The following is a 14,748-nucleotide window of genomic DNA, read 5'->3' on the forward strand; positions in this document are numbered from 1 at the left end:
TTCCGTGCGCCTGCTCTGACCCTTTGCAAAAAGCAAAGGTCGGATGCAGAGGTGTTTTCTAATGCATCCCTACCAGTCGTGGTCCCCCTTTCAAACGCCTCTGGTCTCCTCTCGGCCTCTGGACCACCTTCACACAGTCTCCGAGCACAGACGCCAAGAAGGACCCATCGCAACCCCCCTGAGCCCGAGGCCGTCCCCGCAGGGGACGCGTCCCGGTGTCCCGAGGCCCCGCCCAGCCCCAGGCCGCACCTCGCAGTGGGTGTCCAGCTTGGTCAGAGAGAGGTCCATGCCCTGGTGCTGTTCCTTCAGCTCGTCACACCGGGCCTGCCAGCGGTTCAGCTCCAGCTGGGAGCTGTTCAGCGAGGTCTTCAGCTCCTTGGTGTGGGTGTGCAGCTCCTCGTACTCCGCCTTCAGCTGATGGTGCAGGAAGTTGACCCTGGCGGGGTGGAGAGCCACAGGGCTGAGGCCCAAAGAGCGCTCCCAGGCCCTGTCACAGCTGTGCAACCTTAGGCCAAACCACAACCTCTCTGGGCCTCACAATGAGGGAGCTGAACAAAATCAGAGGCTTTCAAACTGGATTCTTTGGGGTTCTATCAAGGTACCCCTGGTGTCCCCACCTTGCACTGGGGGAGACAGAACAGGCAGGCTCGGACACCCACTTCAACAGAGCGTCACTGTTATGATCTCTTATGTATTTAAAGCTTTGGCATATCTGCCTACTTGGCAAAAAAGGTTCTGTTGTTAAAAGCTTTCTTTCTAAATACTGAACCAGAACATTTTTGCTCTAAAACTCTTTGTCTATGCCCAGCTCTTCTTCTCAGTTCCAAGCCCCTTTCTAATTTCAACTCCCGAGATAAATAAAATATGAGATGCTGGGGTATGATGTAAATCCACTAAAATTATCACCATCATAATAACTATTATCCAACTGGGCTTTCTCGGGGGAAAATTTATAACAGAAAGCTCAAAGTACCAGGGGCTCATGGACTCAATTTAGACACAGATGTTTCTTGTTTGGCTACAGTGTTTTTTAAATGAATTAGTGGGTCAACATTTAAAATCCTGAAAGTTTCACATCAACATTCCAATGTCCAGCTTCTCTTAAGAGAAAAAGCATAAACAAAGGGATAATCTGGTGGCCCCAGGCCTTCATCCCAGCTGACAACCGTTAGTGTATATTCTCCATGTCACTCATGTCTGGTCTACCACTGGCACTCTTCACCCACGTGCCTGACCTGCCTGGCACCTGAGTCTGTAGCCCCTGGTACACATGAACACAAGGAGGTGGGGAGGAAGCAGCACCCATGGCCATGCCAGAGACAAGACCTGCTTCAAATCCTGACTCTGCCATTGACGACAAGCATCCACTCTGAACAAGGCGTTTAATCTCAGCCTGTTTCTTCATTTGTTTTAAAAAAAAGGATAATAATTCTGTAGATTCTCGTTACTCTTGGTAGTAACATTCTATAAGGTCCCTGAGACACTAAATTCGCTCTTGGGGGAAACACACAGGTGGGTTCTTGTGAGTCTGGTCACACAAGTTTGTCAGCTGATCAAGACATACCTTGTTTTACGTGGTTTCTGTTTAAAGACACCTTGTGTGATGTACTCACAGCCGACAGCACTGTAACTCACGCCTGAAGGAAGCTTATCTACGTCACTCATCCATATTCTCCGTAATGTACATCACAGCCTTGCACTTAGGAACACGAGACAGCGTTCTGCTCGTGGGCCATTTTAAACAGCGAAATCCTCACCCCAAAGCACAAAAATACGAAAACCATGGCACTCAACAGGCCACAAAAAGGACGCTCGTTTGCAGAATGAGCTGCAGGGATCGAACGCCTTGTTCATCCTCAGCTGGAAATGTGTGCGTCAGGCGACCCCAAATGTCTCGCCACCCAAATGTCCATGATAGCTCCACGAGCACTGATTTGGGGCTTATAGATGAATGTCAGCAAGGAGGTGAATTCACAAACAGGGAACCCATTAGATGACGAAGGTACCGTGGCTGACACAACCATCGTCATCTCAGGGCAGGAGGTGAGGACCACCAGCTTAGACGACACGCTGTCCCTGGGTACCACATGGGTCCTTCCATCCCAGCACCATCCCTTTGACCTCACTACCATCCAGCTGTTCGCATGACAGGGGCTGTATTACGAGGTTGACCTCCGCTCAGCGGGTGCAGAGTGAGTGAGATGCTGCTGCCCGCGGGCAGGTGGGACCCCTGGGCCCTGGCGTTTACCTGTCCAGCTCCTCCTGCAGCCTCCGGTTCTCGCTCGCGGCCGCGGCGCTCGTCCTCTGTTCCTGCTGCAAAGCCTCCCTCTCGGCATTCAGAACCTTCTCCAGCTCATCCAGCTCTGCCTTGTGCTTCAGCATGTCGCTGTGCCTGTGGGAGGGACACACCGTTGGCAGCCCGTCCCAGGCCTTCTTTTCCCACAGGCAACGCACACCCCGGGAGACCGCGAAGCCTCCGCAGAGAAGGCGGGGCTCGTCTGGTGGCTTCTCTCTGCAGAGCTGAGGGGGGCGGGCAGGGGGCAAGGCTGCGTGGCAGGGAATCGGAGGGAGGTGGCTGGGAGAGGCGCCGGGGGTGCGAGCAGCACCTAGGCGGGAAGGCTCGGGGTCTCCTCCAGCCCCAGGGCCAGAGGCCTCTTCCTCCCACCCGACATGCCCCCACGGCCCCCTCGATTCCCTGTCACAGCAGCCTTCCTCCCTTGGCCCCCGGGGAATGCCGAGACAACGTCCTCTGAACCGCACACCCTCCTCTCAGGGAGTGCAAATGACTTACCAGGGGGTTCACTCAACACAAACTGATCTAAAAGAAACCACGGAATAAACAGCTGAATTCCACTGCACATGACAGCTCATCTCACAGCAAATCCCTGCTCACTGGGGACGGGGTGAGCCCTCCTCTCCCTCGGGAGCCCTTCCTGCTCTTGTCAGACCTCGAGTGGGGGGGCAGAGGCTTGCCTGGGGGGCCCAGGCAGCTGTCGGGGGACACGCGCACGTGCACACACACACCCCTCCACACACACACACACACACACACACACACACACACACACCCTCCCGCCCTTTCATTTTCCTCTGTATTTTCTCCTCTGTCTCTCTGTATGGGGTACTGCACAGCTATCTCTGGAGGGCAGCAGAGCACAAGGACAGAGTCCCCGATAAGCCCAGGCTGTTCCTCCCACCTGCTGGAACCTTCCAAGCTCACGATGACTCAAGAGCCCCCAAGTCCAGGGGCTTCCAGCCTTCGTCTCCAGACCTCTACCTTGACCCCACCCGTCCCCACGCAGCTGTACTCGCACCACCTGACTGGAACCCAGACTTGTGCTTGTGTGGGAACCAAGCTCAGAAACCTGCTCAGGCAGCTGTTTACAGACAGACATCTGTGTGGCCTTTAGCTTCAGAGCAGAGGATCCCCGACGTGGTTCTGGGCGTGGGGCTCTGCCTGGCTTTCAGGGGTGACCTTTCTCATCCAGATTAACGATTCTGGGAAAAGTCATCCAAGGTCTGACAAATTAGGGCCACCGGCTGACCATCAAGGTCCCCGCTTCCCGCTTCCCTGCTGTAACATCTTGGAAAAGCCCACTGATCAAGCATCTCTCTGACCATTAGTAAACTACACCACTGCAGAACAGAACCCGGGCGAGTCTGGCTCACCACCGAGTCCCAGTACGAGGCACAGTGCTCAGTAAGTATGTGTTAAGAGAACGAATGAGTGAGTGTCTGATTTAAGTGTCAAATGAAATGAATGTAGAGCCATCATCCCTGTGTTCCAGGTACCCAGACTCCTGAACGTGTAGCCCTGCCGCAGACAGACCCAAGGGGCCTCCAGCCTCTGTCCAACAAAGTACTGGGTAACACAATGGTTCTGTGCTGTACTGAGCAAAGAATTACAGGGAAAGCAACAATGAACTCTTCCTTCAGAGCCAGTCCAAATTCCACCTGCAAAAACCTTCTCCAGCTGAGCAGACATGACGAATATAAGATGTTATTATAACACATAATAGGACACCTGAGTGCCTGGTGAGTGCTGGGCGCCGTGCTAGCTTTAGAGTTGAGCGAACACTTCTCACTCCACGTCATTAGTCAACTGGGTGCCTCTCCTACCACAGCTAGACACAGCACCCTGTACACAGTAGGTGTTTACTAAGTGTCGCATGGATCCAGGATGGGTGCAGGAGGAAGCAGAAGATGCTCATTTGGGCTAGCAGCCCCTGAAGGACGGCGATCCGGGTGGATCAAAGGGGTGGAGGACTCCAGACAGAGGCAAAAAGGAAGCACCGGGTGAGTGGATAAATGAACGCCATCACCCCCGTGCCCACAGCATCATCAGATGCCCTCACGAGGCTCTGCTGGCCCAACAACCCCCCTGGGTCTGTGATGAAATGCCCTGCACTTCAGCTTTACTTAGCGTCTTGAGGCCGAGTCAAGGAAAACACTGGCAGCAGGGCCGTGTCACAAGCACAGGACAAGGACAATTGCTCCCCCTCACCCACCGACCCACTCGTGCCAAGTGTTTGAGAGCCTCTCTCTCCTGCATTAGAGCCATGTGCACACCACACCTGCTCCCAGACTCTGGGTCCTGCCACCCCTGCCCAGTGGTCTGGAACAATCAAGGATCTGCCGGGGCAGGAGCTCAGGTGATGCTGGTTGACTGAATGCACACAAAACCCAGGACCCCGATTTGTCAAGAGTGCAAAGTTAAGACTTGTGCATTTCAAGGTATGTAAATTTTACCTACAAAAAAAGAAGAGTGTGGGGCTGGAGAACGGGAAGCAAAGATGAAACGAGGGTGGCAAAACAGGGATAAATGCAGAAGCCAGTCGTGGGTATACAGGGGTTTCACTCTACCATTCTGTTTACTTTCTATATACTTAAAATTAGGGCTTCCCTGGTGGTGCAGTGATTAAGAATCCGCCTGCCGATGCAGGGGACACGGGTTCGAGCTCTGCTCCGGGAAGATCCCACATGCCGCGGAGCAGCTAAGCCCGTGCGCCACAACTACTGAGCCTGCGCTCTAGAGCCCGTGAGCCACAACTACTGAAGCCTGTGCGCCTAGAGCCCGTGCTCCGCAACAAGAGAGGCCACCGCAATGAGAAGCCCGCGCACCGCAACGAAGAGTAGCCCCCGCTCACCGCAACTAGAGAAAGCCCGTGCGCAGCAACGAAGACCCAACGCAGCCAAAAATAAATAAATAAATAAATTTGTTAAAAAAAAAAAAAATGCAGCCCAGACCTTGACAGGCAAGAAAAGAACTAAGAAGCCAGGGTAAGATGCGTCATTGTAAATTGGCAGCTGTAGTGAACTTCCTCCTTATTCTTAGTTTGGAGAGAAAAGGGAGGAGAGAAGAAAATCCTTAGGGGAGCAGGGACCCCACACCAACAACAGGTTTCCCTGAGCCAAGACTGGCCATGACGCCCCTTCTCCACCTGGAGATCCACCGACACTCGGTCTCCAGCTGCACTAACTCCAAATTGCCAAGGGTGACTTTGATTTACCTCCCTTTTGGAAAGTTCCGGTGCCGCAGACGGTGTGAAGCTGCAGGCCAGGAGGAGACCTGAGGGGCACAGAGCAGAGGCGGCGACAGGAACCCAGGCGAGCCCGCCCCGCCGGCACGTACCTCTCCCCGAGCTCCTTGTGCCCCAGCTCCAGGTTGCGATGCAGTGTTTTCAGGCAGCTGTGCTGGTGGATGAGGGCCTCGTACTCCGCGGACTGCCGCTCGTGGAGTGCGCCCAGGTGCTCGTGGTCCTGCAGCAGGGCCTGGTAGGCGGCCGTCAGCTGTTCCTGCTGCTTCTGCAGGTTTTCGATCTCGCTCTCCTTGGCCGTCTGCTGGTTCTGGAGCAGCGCGTACTGTGCGGTGAGTGAGGCGCTCTGGGAGCTCAGAGTGGAATTCTCCACCTGCCGAGAGGGAGAGGGGGCCGGAGGCTGACACCGAGATAACAGGGACCGTCGGCGCAGGCAAGACGCAGCTGGGACCCAGGACGGTTCTACCAGGACTTAAGGAACTGCTGGAGGAGGCCAGACGGCATCAACAGACTGTTGCGTGGCGCTTCAGTCCTGAGCCCCTCTCCGTAGACGTGACCTTTTGGGACAAAGTAGGTCCTCTCTCTGAATAAGCTCCTTGGAGACCCTCTTTGAATACTTTTAAAAGCCTATTTTTAAAAGATAGAGCATCACTGAGGACACAAAATACCTGAACAACCTACCTTAACCTTAACTTAACGGACGCTTACAGAACACCCATCCAACATCCAAAATTATTAGAAATTTAGGAGAAGGGAACACTTCCTATCTCATTCTGAGGTCAGAATTACCTTCCTATCAAGACCAGACAAAGATATGACCACCATAACCAAAAACCCCAACAAAAACAAAACTACAAATCAACATCCTATTTGCTTGTTTTAATAGAACAAATCCCAACCTCTCTGACAAACAGTCTCCTATTTATTGTCTCTGACCCATACGTTACATATTTTCGAACACCTTTCTCAGAAACTGCAATAAATGATCATTTACTTTCCCACAATCTATTAATGGTAAATAAAAGCCAACGTCCTAAAATGTGTGGTCCAGAACACTCTTTTGGCTAGACGCTCTCACCAGCCCGGGAGCTACTTCATGCCTTACTTCACTCGTAGAGATCAAAAATACACATTTGCTTCAAAAAGGCTCTGCCAGGTCCTACAGGGAAGAAATGTGCTTAACTCTGTTGAACCAAACTTATTTGATCCCAGAACCTCTTTTCCAAGTCATTCCTAACAGCATCTCAAGAAACAGATTTTGGGAAACAGACAAGACTGCAAGGGAAAAGCAGGGAAATAAACTTTTTGCCTGGGCAGCCGTGTTCAGTCACTGAAAACCAACTTCAAAGATCCTGAGGCTAGGAACCTCGGTTTACAATGAGTCTATCAAAAATAAAACAAAACACCGAACTCTCCCATGCTTTGTCTCACTGATTAGGAGTCGCCAGCGTGCTGGGGCCGGTCTCTAGGAGACACAGAGCGTCCCCCCGGCAAGAGCTGCCCAGCCGCGCCCTCACCTGCAGCTTCGCCGTCTGCGTCTGTAGCGTGGTGTTGTGCTCCTGCAGGAAGGCACTCTGCTTCTGCAGCGTCAGGATCTGACTGCTGAAGGCCGTGTTCTGGGTCTCCAAGTGCTGCAGCTGTTCCTTCAGCAGCTGCTTCTCAGCCTGCAGAGCCGCGTTCTGGGGAAGGGGGAAGCATGAGACCAATCAGACGCCGGCTCCGTACCTGCTAACCAGCCGCAGGGACGGCTGGTTAGCAGGTACAGAGTTGTTAGGAACCCTTTGGGGGGCCAAAGCCAAAATCCACTGGATGAGAGAAGTTAACATTTTCCCTCTTGGAAAGACAACAGAATTGGAAGAAAATTTTTTTCTACGTGCTTTCACAATAGAAGTGAATACACGTGATGGAGATACTGCAAAGAACCTGAGCATGTGAGTGTGAGGCAAAGGCGAGCTGGAGTTAAAGCTGCTTCATCCTTTCTGTCTTTTGTGCTCTTCTCTGTTTTCTGTTGACCGCCCTGAGAATGCATGTCTGTGAGCTTCTCGCACAGAACAGGGAGCCAGAGCCTGCCCTACAGCCTCACCCCACTCGGGTGACAGCGGGTAGAACAAGGCGGTTCATGCTCCACGAGACTGATAAAGACAGAGCAAGATACGCCATCAACTGGGCCCGGACGCGTGGGGTGTGGTCTTGCGCTGTCCCTGACCAGCATGGGGCTTAGGGTCAAGTCTCTTAAACTCCGTCTCACCTTTCTCATCTGTCAAAGGAAAATCGTCACTATCTACTTCATAAGGCTGTTGGGAGACGTCAAACAAGATCAGGGGTTTAGACATGCACGGACAAACTTGCTCTGTAAAGGGCCAGACGGCAAATATTATTTTGGGGTTTGCCAGCCATAGGGTCTCTACCTCAGCCAGTGACCCCTGCTGTCGCCGTGGGAAGGCAGCCCCACACAATATGTAAGCAAAGGGTGTGTCTGTGGACCAATAAAGCCTTATTTATGAAAACAGGGGGCGGACCGTGGTCTGTCGACCCCCAGAAGAGCACCGAAACACAGAACACTGCAGAAACAGAGTGCTGGTGGAGACGCCCCAGACCCAGTGCAGGAGGCATAGAGCAAGTCCCCGGGGAAAAAGGGGACCTGCCCCTTCAGTCAGAAAGGTTGAAGGGACCTCAAGTGGCAAGGAGCAAACGGGACTCGCCAGGAAACTCAAGAAGAGGCCAACGAGACCTGGATAAATCTCAACAGCTTCGGACACCCTGGGTCCTTCCCGGTAATGGGAGTTCCTGCTCCGTCTGCGGGACTGTCGGCAGGACGGCCTCTCCCCACTCACGTTGCGCTCCAGCTCGATGGCCCGGTCCTTCACGCGGAGCAGCTCCATCGTGGCCTCCTTGGGGCTGGGCCCCCAGCGCTCCTTCCCCGGGTGACCCTCGACCAACGGCCCCACAGGGTGTTTGAAAGAGTTCTGCACCTGCTTCCCCTCTTCCTGGTTCTTCCTGAGGATCTCACACTCCTTCTTCAACTGCGGGTGCGGGAACGGGAAAGCAGACTTGGGGCAGGAAGAGGCCGGGCTTGGGGCCCCGCACCAAACCCATCCCCCTCAGCATGCCCGACCCCTCGCCTGGCACTGGACCCGCCAGACTCCTGCCTTTGCTCTTGGGGGGAGGGCACACGACCTCCGTCCTGCATGTTGCCCCCTCCCTGCAGAGGTGACTGCCGGGCAGCAGCCAGGACTCAGTCCCGACGTTATAGCCACGTGACCGCGGCCAGTCTTCTCCCTCCCCTAAGCCTCAGGGGTCCACTCCATCGACACTTGCTCCAGAACACGGGCATCCAGGCTGCCCCTCTGCTACTCAGGTGAGGGGCTGGGAAAGGTGAGGCAGGGACCTCACAGCCAGAACCCACGGCCTGACCCTAAGGGGGCTGCTCTTACCACCTGGAGCTCGTTCTGTAGGTGGTGATTCAGGCTGGCTTTCTCTTCCATCTGTGCTTCTAAGAATACAATCTTTTCTTCTTTCCTGGCTAGTGTTGTTTTGAATGCTGATTCATTTATGCTCTCCAAAATCTTGTATTTCCTGAAAAATACAAATATACAGTAGTATTCATCTGCCTCTTCTACCCACAAGCTCCCAGTCTCCCAGCTGCCAACACATCCCTCCTCCACTAAGCTGGTTTCCGCATCACGCTGCAAGATTTGGCCCAGAAGAACTGCAGGAGTCAAAAACCGTCACCTAGAGCTGTTCCCCAGGCTGTTGGCATAGATATGTCTGGGACACCATCAATGAAACATCACTGCTGTAGTTTTCCAGGCGCCGTTTTATGTATTGTTATGGCCATTTTACAGTTGGGGAAACAGAGTCTCAGAAAGGTTAAGGAATCTATCCAAGACCACAGTGCTAGGTAAGCGGTAAATCTGTGTGGCCTTTTCACCACACCTAAAGGACATCACGTTGGTTACAGGTCCAACAAAAGTCCAAGATGTTGGATTTCCTTGAAAAGCGAGATGATTTAGGAAAGCACTGCTGGCAAAGACAGCAAGAGTTAAAATTTTAAAAACTTAAAGGGCTGGTGGAGGGAGAGGGGAACGAACAGGTGGAACACAGATGATTTTTAGGGCAGTGAAAATACCCTGTATGATGCTATAGGGGTGGATACAGGTTATCATACGTTTGTCAAAATCCACAGAACACGCAACACCGAGAATGACCCCAATGTCAACCGTGGACTCTGGGAGATGACGAGGTGCTGGTGTAGGTTCACCGAGCGTCACGCATGCACCATTCTGGGGGGAGGGGGGATGTTGATGGGGGAGGGTACGCATCGGGGGCAGGGGGTCCACGGGAAACCTCTGCACCTTCTCCTCACTCTTGTTGTGAAGTTAAAACTGCTCGACAAAAGTCTAACTAGAAAAAAGTTAAGACGCCTTTTCATTGGACAAAAGAATCTCCTTCCACTCCTGCCTGGGAACGTCCAGGAAGGAGGACCGGGATATAAAGCACCTGTGACAACAGGCCCTCGGGTGTGAAAAGTAAACCGAGCTCCAGGGGTGGGGTGGGGGGGGGCGTGGAGCCTGCAGGGGGCGGGGCGCAGGGACGCACATGAGCCCTGAAAGCCTGCAGCCACCCAGGGAGGGGTCCTCACGTGTCACCGTTGCTGCTGTCATCCCGCAGCAGCAGCTCCTTGTGGAGGCCGAGCTTCTCCAGCTCCTGGCTCAGTTTGTCCAGCTCACTGCTCAGTTGCTGGCTCTTCAGCTTCTCCTGCACCAGGTCCTGTGGGGACAGCGAGGACGGGCGTGGGAAAGGAGCCCAGCAGAAACGGCAGGAGGGCCGGGCGCAGTCCAGTCTCAGGGCTGAGCGACCACCTTCTTGAGCCGTGGCCAGCTCGCGTGTCTCGAGGGCCAAGCAGGTGGTTCTATGGGGACGGTGAACCTCAGGGATGTCTCCAAAGGGAACGGATGAGCACACCTTCCCAGCCCCCGGAGTTCAAGACACCAGACCACGTGGCAGCATGTCCAGGAAGGATCAAACGTGCTCCAAACACATCCAGACAGGTGTCTGAAATACCACTTATGGTGGCCTTTGAGGAGTGGGTTTGAATTCTGTGAACGTGATTGCCTTTTCCGCGGAGTAATGGATCAATAACTATTTAGTTAGCTCATTGCAGAGAACTCAGAACAAAGTATAAAGAGGAGGAAGATTTTACTTTAAACACTGGTTTTGAATTACTTTTCAAAAGTGGATGCTGACCTCATTTAGGGGTTCACTTACTCTGGTCCACACCTCTGTAGCTCTCCAGGTTGTTATACCGTTTTTTGCCCAGTGTCACAGCTACGTGCACACACGAGGACCCCCTACCACATCCCAAGGCCTGGAATGGCAGTGAGACGGAGGGTGGTGCTAGCCAAACATGCCGGGGTTGCTCCCTGGCTGCAGCGTGGAAGGGCCAGTGTGTCATCTTCCAGCTGCCTCTCCCCTGCCTCAGGAACTGCCCGAACCCCACGTTGAGATGGTGGAGCCGTGAGATCAAAGCCGCCTGGGATGCTGAGCCCCAGCACAGAGGACAGGCTCTCCAGAGAGTCACCTGGACTCTCGTGAAAGAGAAACCAGCCTTGGATGTGATGAGCCCTGCGATTCTGGGGTCATTCGTTACTGCAGCATAACCTAACCTATGCTTACGGAGGCAGGGGCTATGGGTCAGGTTGGTGTCTTGCATCTCTCCCCCACAGTGTACCGATCTGCCTGCACTGACAGTCAGTGATCTTTTTTTAATGTGGAGACCTCTCCGTGGTCACCAAGTCTATTTCTTTTTCTTCCTTGGCACACAGCTGGAACACATTTCCCAACCTCTCTGGCAGTCAGGTGCGGCTATGAGACCATATTCTGCCCCATGAAGTGTGGTCCTTCTCTTCTTCATCTACCTGCTGCAGGTAGAGGAGCCAGAAGAGGGCTCCACTGTGGGACAGCCGGGCCACATTATGGAGGGCACCAGGTGTCTGTGAACAGTCACACAGAACTTCTACACGTGTGGACACTCAGCTTCTTTGATGGGCCACTCAGATGCTGGAGTCGTTTACTAGAGCAGTGACTCACCCTAAGGCACTGCAGGAAAGTCCGGATGAGCCACGCAAAAACTACCAGGGAAAAGTACGACACATATTTACCAAGAAACTGTATAACAGTCGTACCCTTTCATCCTGTAATTGCACTTCTAGGCATATATCCTAAGAAAATAAATACATTCGTGAAGGTGCATGTGTGCAAGGATGTCCAGTGTTTTTTTAAAATTAATTAATTAATTAATTAATTTTTGGCTGTGTTGGGTCTTCATTGCTGTGCGTGGGCTTTCTCTAGTTGTGGCGAGCAGGGGCTACTCTTCTTTGCGGTGCGCGGGCTTCTCATTGCCGTGGCTTCCTTGTTGTGGAGCATGGGCTCCAGGTGCAGAAGCTTCAGTAGTTGTGGTGCGCAGGCTCAGCAGTTGTGGCACACGGGCTTAGTTGCTCCGCGGCATGTGGGATCTTCCCAGACCAGGGCTCGAACCTGTGTCCCCTGCATTGGCAGGCGGATTCTTAACCACTGCGCCACCAGGGAAGTCCCAGTGTTATTTAAAATGGTGGGAAAAATCAGAGACAATCTAAATGTCCAGAAAGCAATCATAGTAAATCCATAAAATTAATACCTCACTGCCATTAGAAATCATGGCTTGAAACCTATTTAATGTAGTGAGAAAAAGTATAGTAATAGTGAGAAACAGAACAGGGCTAGGATGGAGAAGGTAGGGTATCAAGTGTGTGTATACACAAACGCACAAGGAAAAAGAAGAAATAAAATACGCTGGACTATTAGCCCTGGTTATCTCTGGGCAGTAAGATCCTAACAGGTGATTTCTACTTCTTTATGCTTTTGGGCATCATTCTGTTTAGAAGCAGGGGACAAATGCCAGGGGCCTTTCCCTGTCTCACCCCTATTCCAGAAGCCCCTGCCGGGCAGCATGGTGACCCTGCCGACCCCCCACCGAAGGGGCTGCCTGCCCCCGACTCACCTCCCTCAGGGTGGTCAGCGTCCTCGTGTGCATGGTGACCTGCTTGGTGAGGTCCCTGTTGTCCTTCTCCAGCTCCTTCAGCTTGCCGGCCGCGTCCCGGCAGCGGGCCAGCTCCCTGTCCAGCGCGCGGCTCTCCCTCTCGGCGGCGGACAGCTTGGCGGAGCTGTCGTCCAGGACGGCGTCCTTGAGTTCCACCTGCTGCCACAGACGCCGGGCCTCCTTCTCCAGCAGCTTCTTGTCTTTCTCCAGCTGGGCCACTTCCTGCTCCAGCGCCTGCCGGTCCTGGCCGGCCCGCTCGAGCTGCCGGTTGGCGAGCCGGAGGGCCTCCAGGTCGCGCTGCAGGGCCTGGTTCTCGGCCTCCAGCTGCCCCAGCTCCCGCTCTAGGGCCTGTGCCTTCTGGCCGCCGCTGTCCAGGCTCTGCTGCAGCCGCAGGTTCTCGGCGCTCAGGCTCTGGTAGCCGAGCTCCAGGCGCTCTGACTTCTTGCCCAGCGCCTTGAGCAGCTCCACGCTCCTCCTGAGCTCCTGGTTCTCGCGCTCCAGCTGGGCCACCTTGGCGCCCGTGAAGCGCGTGGCCTCCGCCACCCTGCGCAGCTCCAGGTTCTCCTCGTCCAGCTGCCTGTTGTCCAGCTCCAGGCCGGCCAGCCGCACCTGCACGTTCTGCAGGGCGTCCAGGGACTTGCGCAGCCGCCGGTTCTCCAGCGCCAGCCCGCGGCTCTCGCGCTCCGCGGCGTCCGCCCGCTCGCCCGCCGCCTGCAGGGAGCTCACCCTCTGCGCCAGCCTCCCCTTCTCCTCCTCCAGCCGCCGCAGCTCCCGCTCCAGCTCCTCCGCCCGCCCCGCCTTCTCCTGCGCCTGCTCCAGCTCCGGCCTGCTCAGCCGGCCGCTGGCCTCTGCCACCGTCCCGTGCAGGGCTTTGCTCTCCTGCTCGGCATCCTTCGCGCGGGCCTCGCTGCTGACCTGCGACCTCTCCCGCAGCGTCCACACCGTCTGGTTGAGATGGTCCTTTTCTTGTTCGAGGTCCCTGATCTGCGGGAAAACACGACGGGAGAGACGGCGGCTGTTGCACAAACGTATTTCGGTGAGTTGGGGCTAAAGTCTGATTTAATCTGGGGTACCAAAGCATAGGCCCTAAAAGACCATCCCATCATGTACCCAAAACACATCCTAACGGTCCTACTGTATAGCACAGGGAACTATATCCAATAACTTGTAATAACCTATAATGGAAAAGAATCTGAAAAAAGGGTATATACACACACACACACACACACACACACCTGAATTGCTTTGCTGTACACCAGAACTGAACTATACTTCAATGAAAAAAAAAAGAAGTCCTAACGTTCCCAGGGGTTAATATGGACACAAGGTGAAGAGCATGGAGACCCCTACGGAGACAGTTCAAATTAAAATGCCTTCACGGTGGCCAGGATGATTTAGAAACATAAACCCCATCTCTCTCCCTCTCACGTAAAACAATGATAGTGATTCCCTTGGTAGGTTTATCCTGGCCGCCCACCTCTGTGGGCTCCCCTTACGCCACTCCCCTCCTGCAGCCCCTGCACAGGATCTTCCCTCTGCCCTGGACCACCCCCCCCACCGGTCTTCAGCATCATTGGCTCCCCCTCCTTCTCCAGGGCTCAGCATGAGCAGTTCCTCAGGACAGCCTTGCACCATGACTCCTCAGCGCCTGCATCCAGCAGGATTCTCTGCGTTATTCCCTCAAGAGCACATGTCTGAAACTGCCTTGCTTGTCGCCTGTCCTTCTGCCCTCTATGTAAGCCACATCTGGGCAGAAGCCCTGCCTGTCTTTTCACCAAATGTGGCACCATCCCATTCCCCCCATTTTTGCTCTACATCAGAGGCTGAAAAACTCAAATACTGGATACCCCAGGCTCCCTCGCAGGTAGCGGTGGTCATGTGTTGGGTGTGGCCAATAAGATGTGACAGAAGGTCCCGGGAGGGTTTCCCTCTGCCCCCTGCCCTCCACCTTCTTCTTCCCATTCCCTGAGGGTGTGTGGCAGCCACTGCTAAGACTGGCAGAGCAGGAGGAGAGGCCTGGCCCCTGCACGGCATCACAGAGCCTTTGCACCAGCACCGGATTGCCTCCTATCCGGGACTTCCTGTGGCGTGAGGCAAACAAACCTCAGGTGCTCGGTGTGACGCTATGGACGT

The 14,748-nt window shown here is 54.2% G+C and overlaps 1 protein-coding gene across 5 annotated transcripts in view; it reads right to left on the reverse strand.

The window, feature by feature from the left end:
* CCDC88C (coiled-coil domain containing 88C) overlaps window positions 1-14,748 on the reverse strand; it is a 123,705-nt gene that overhangs the window by 23,654 nt on the left and 85,303 nt on the right. For all 5 annotated transcript variants that reach the window (XM_061181172.1, XM_061181173.1, XM_061181176.1 and 2 more), the window contains 8 exons: window positions 12,577-13,599; window positions 10,180-10,307; window positions 8,972-9,113; window positions 8,372-8,560; window positions 7,055-7,216; window positions 5,633-5,910; window positions 2,249-2,392; window positions 250-436 (listed from right to left, as the gene is read on the reverse strand). In XM_061181172.1, the coding sequence (XP_061037155.1) occupies window positions 250-436; window positions 2,249-2,392; window positions 5,633-5,910; window positions 7,055-7,216; window positions 8,372-8,560; window positions 8,972-9,113; window positions 10,180-10,307; window positions 12,577-13,599 (2,253 nt within the window). The remainder of the gene's footprint in view (window positions 1-249; window positions 437-2,248; window positions 2,393-5,632; window positions 5,911-7,054; window positions 7,217-8,371; window positions 8,561-8,971; window positions 9,114-10,179; window positions 10,308-12,576; window positions 13,600-14,748) is intronic.

The sequence above is a fragment of the Eubalaena glacialis genome, chromosome 2, assembly GCF_028564815.1.
Source record: "Eubalaena glacialis isolate mEubGla1 chromosome 2, mEubGla1.1.hap2.+ XY, whole genome shotgun sequence".
In the NCBI taxonomy this organism is placed as follows: Eukaryota; Metazoa; Chordata; class Mammalia; order Artiodactyla; family Balaenidae; genus Eubalaena; species Eubalaena glacialis.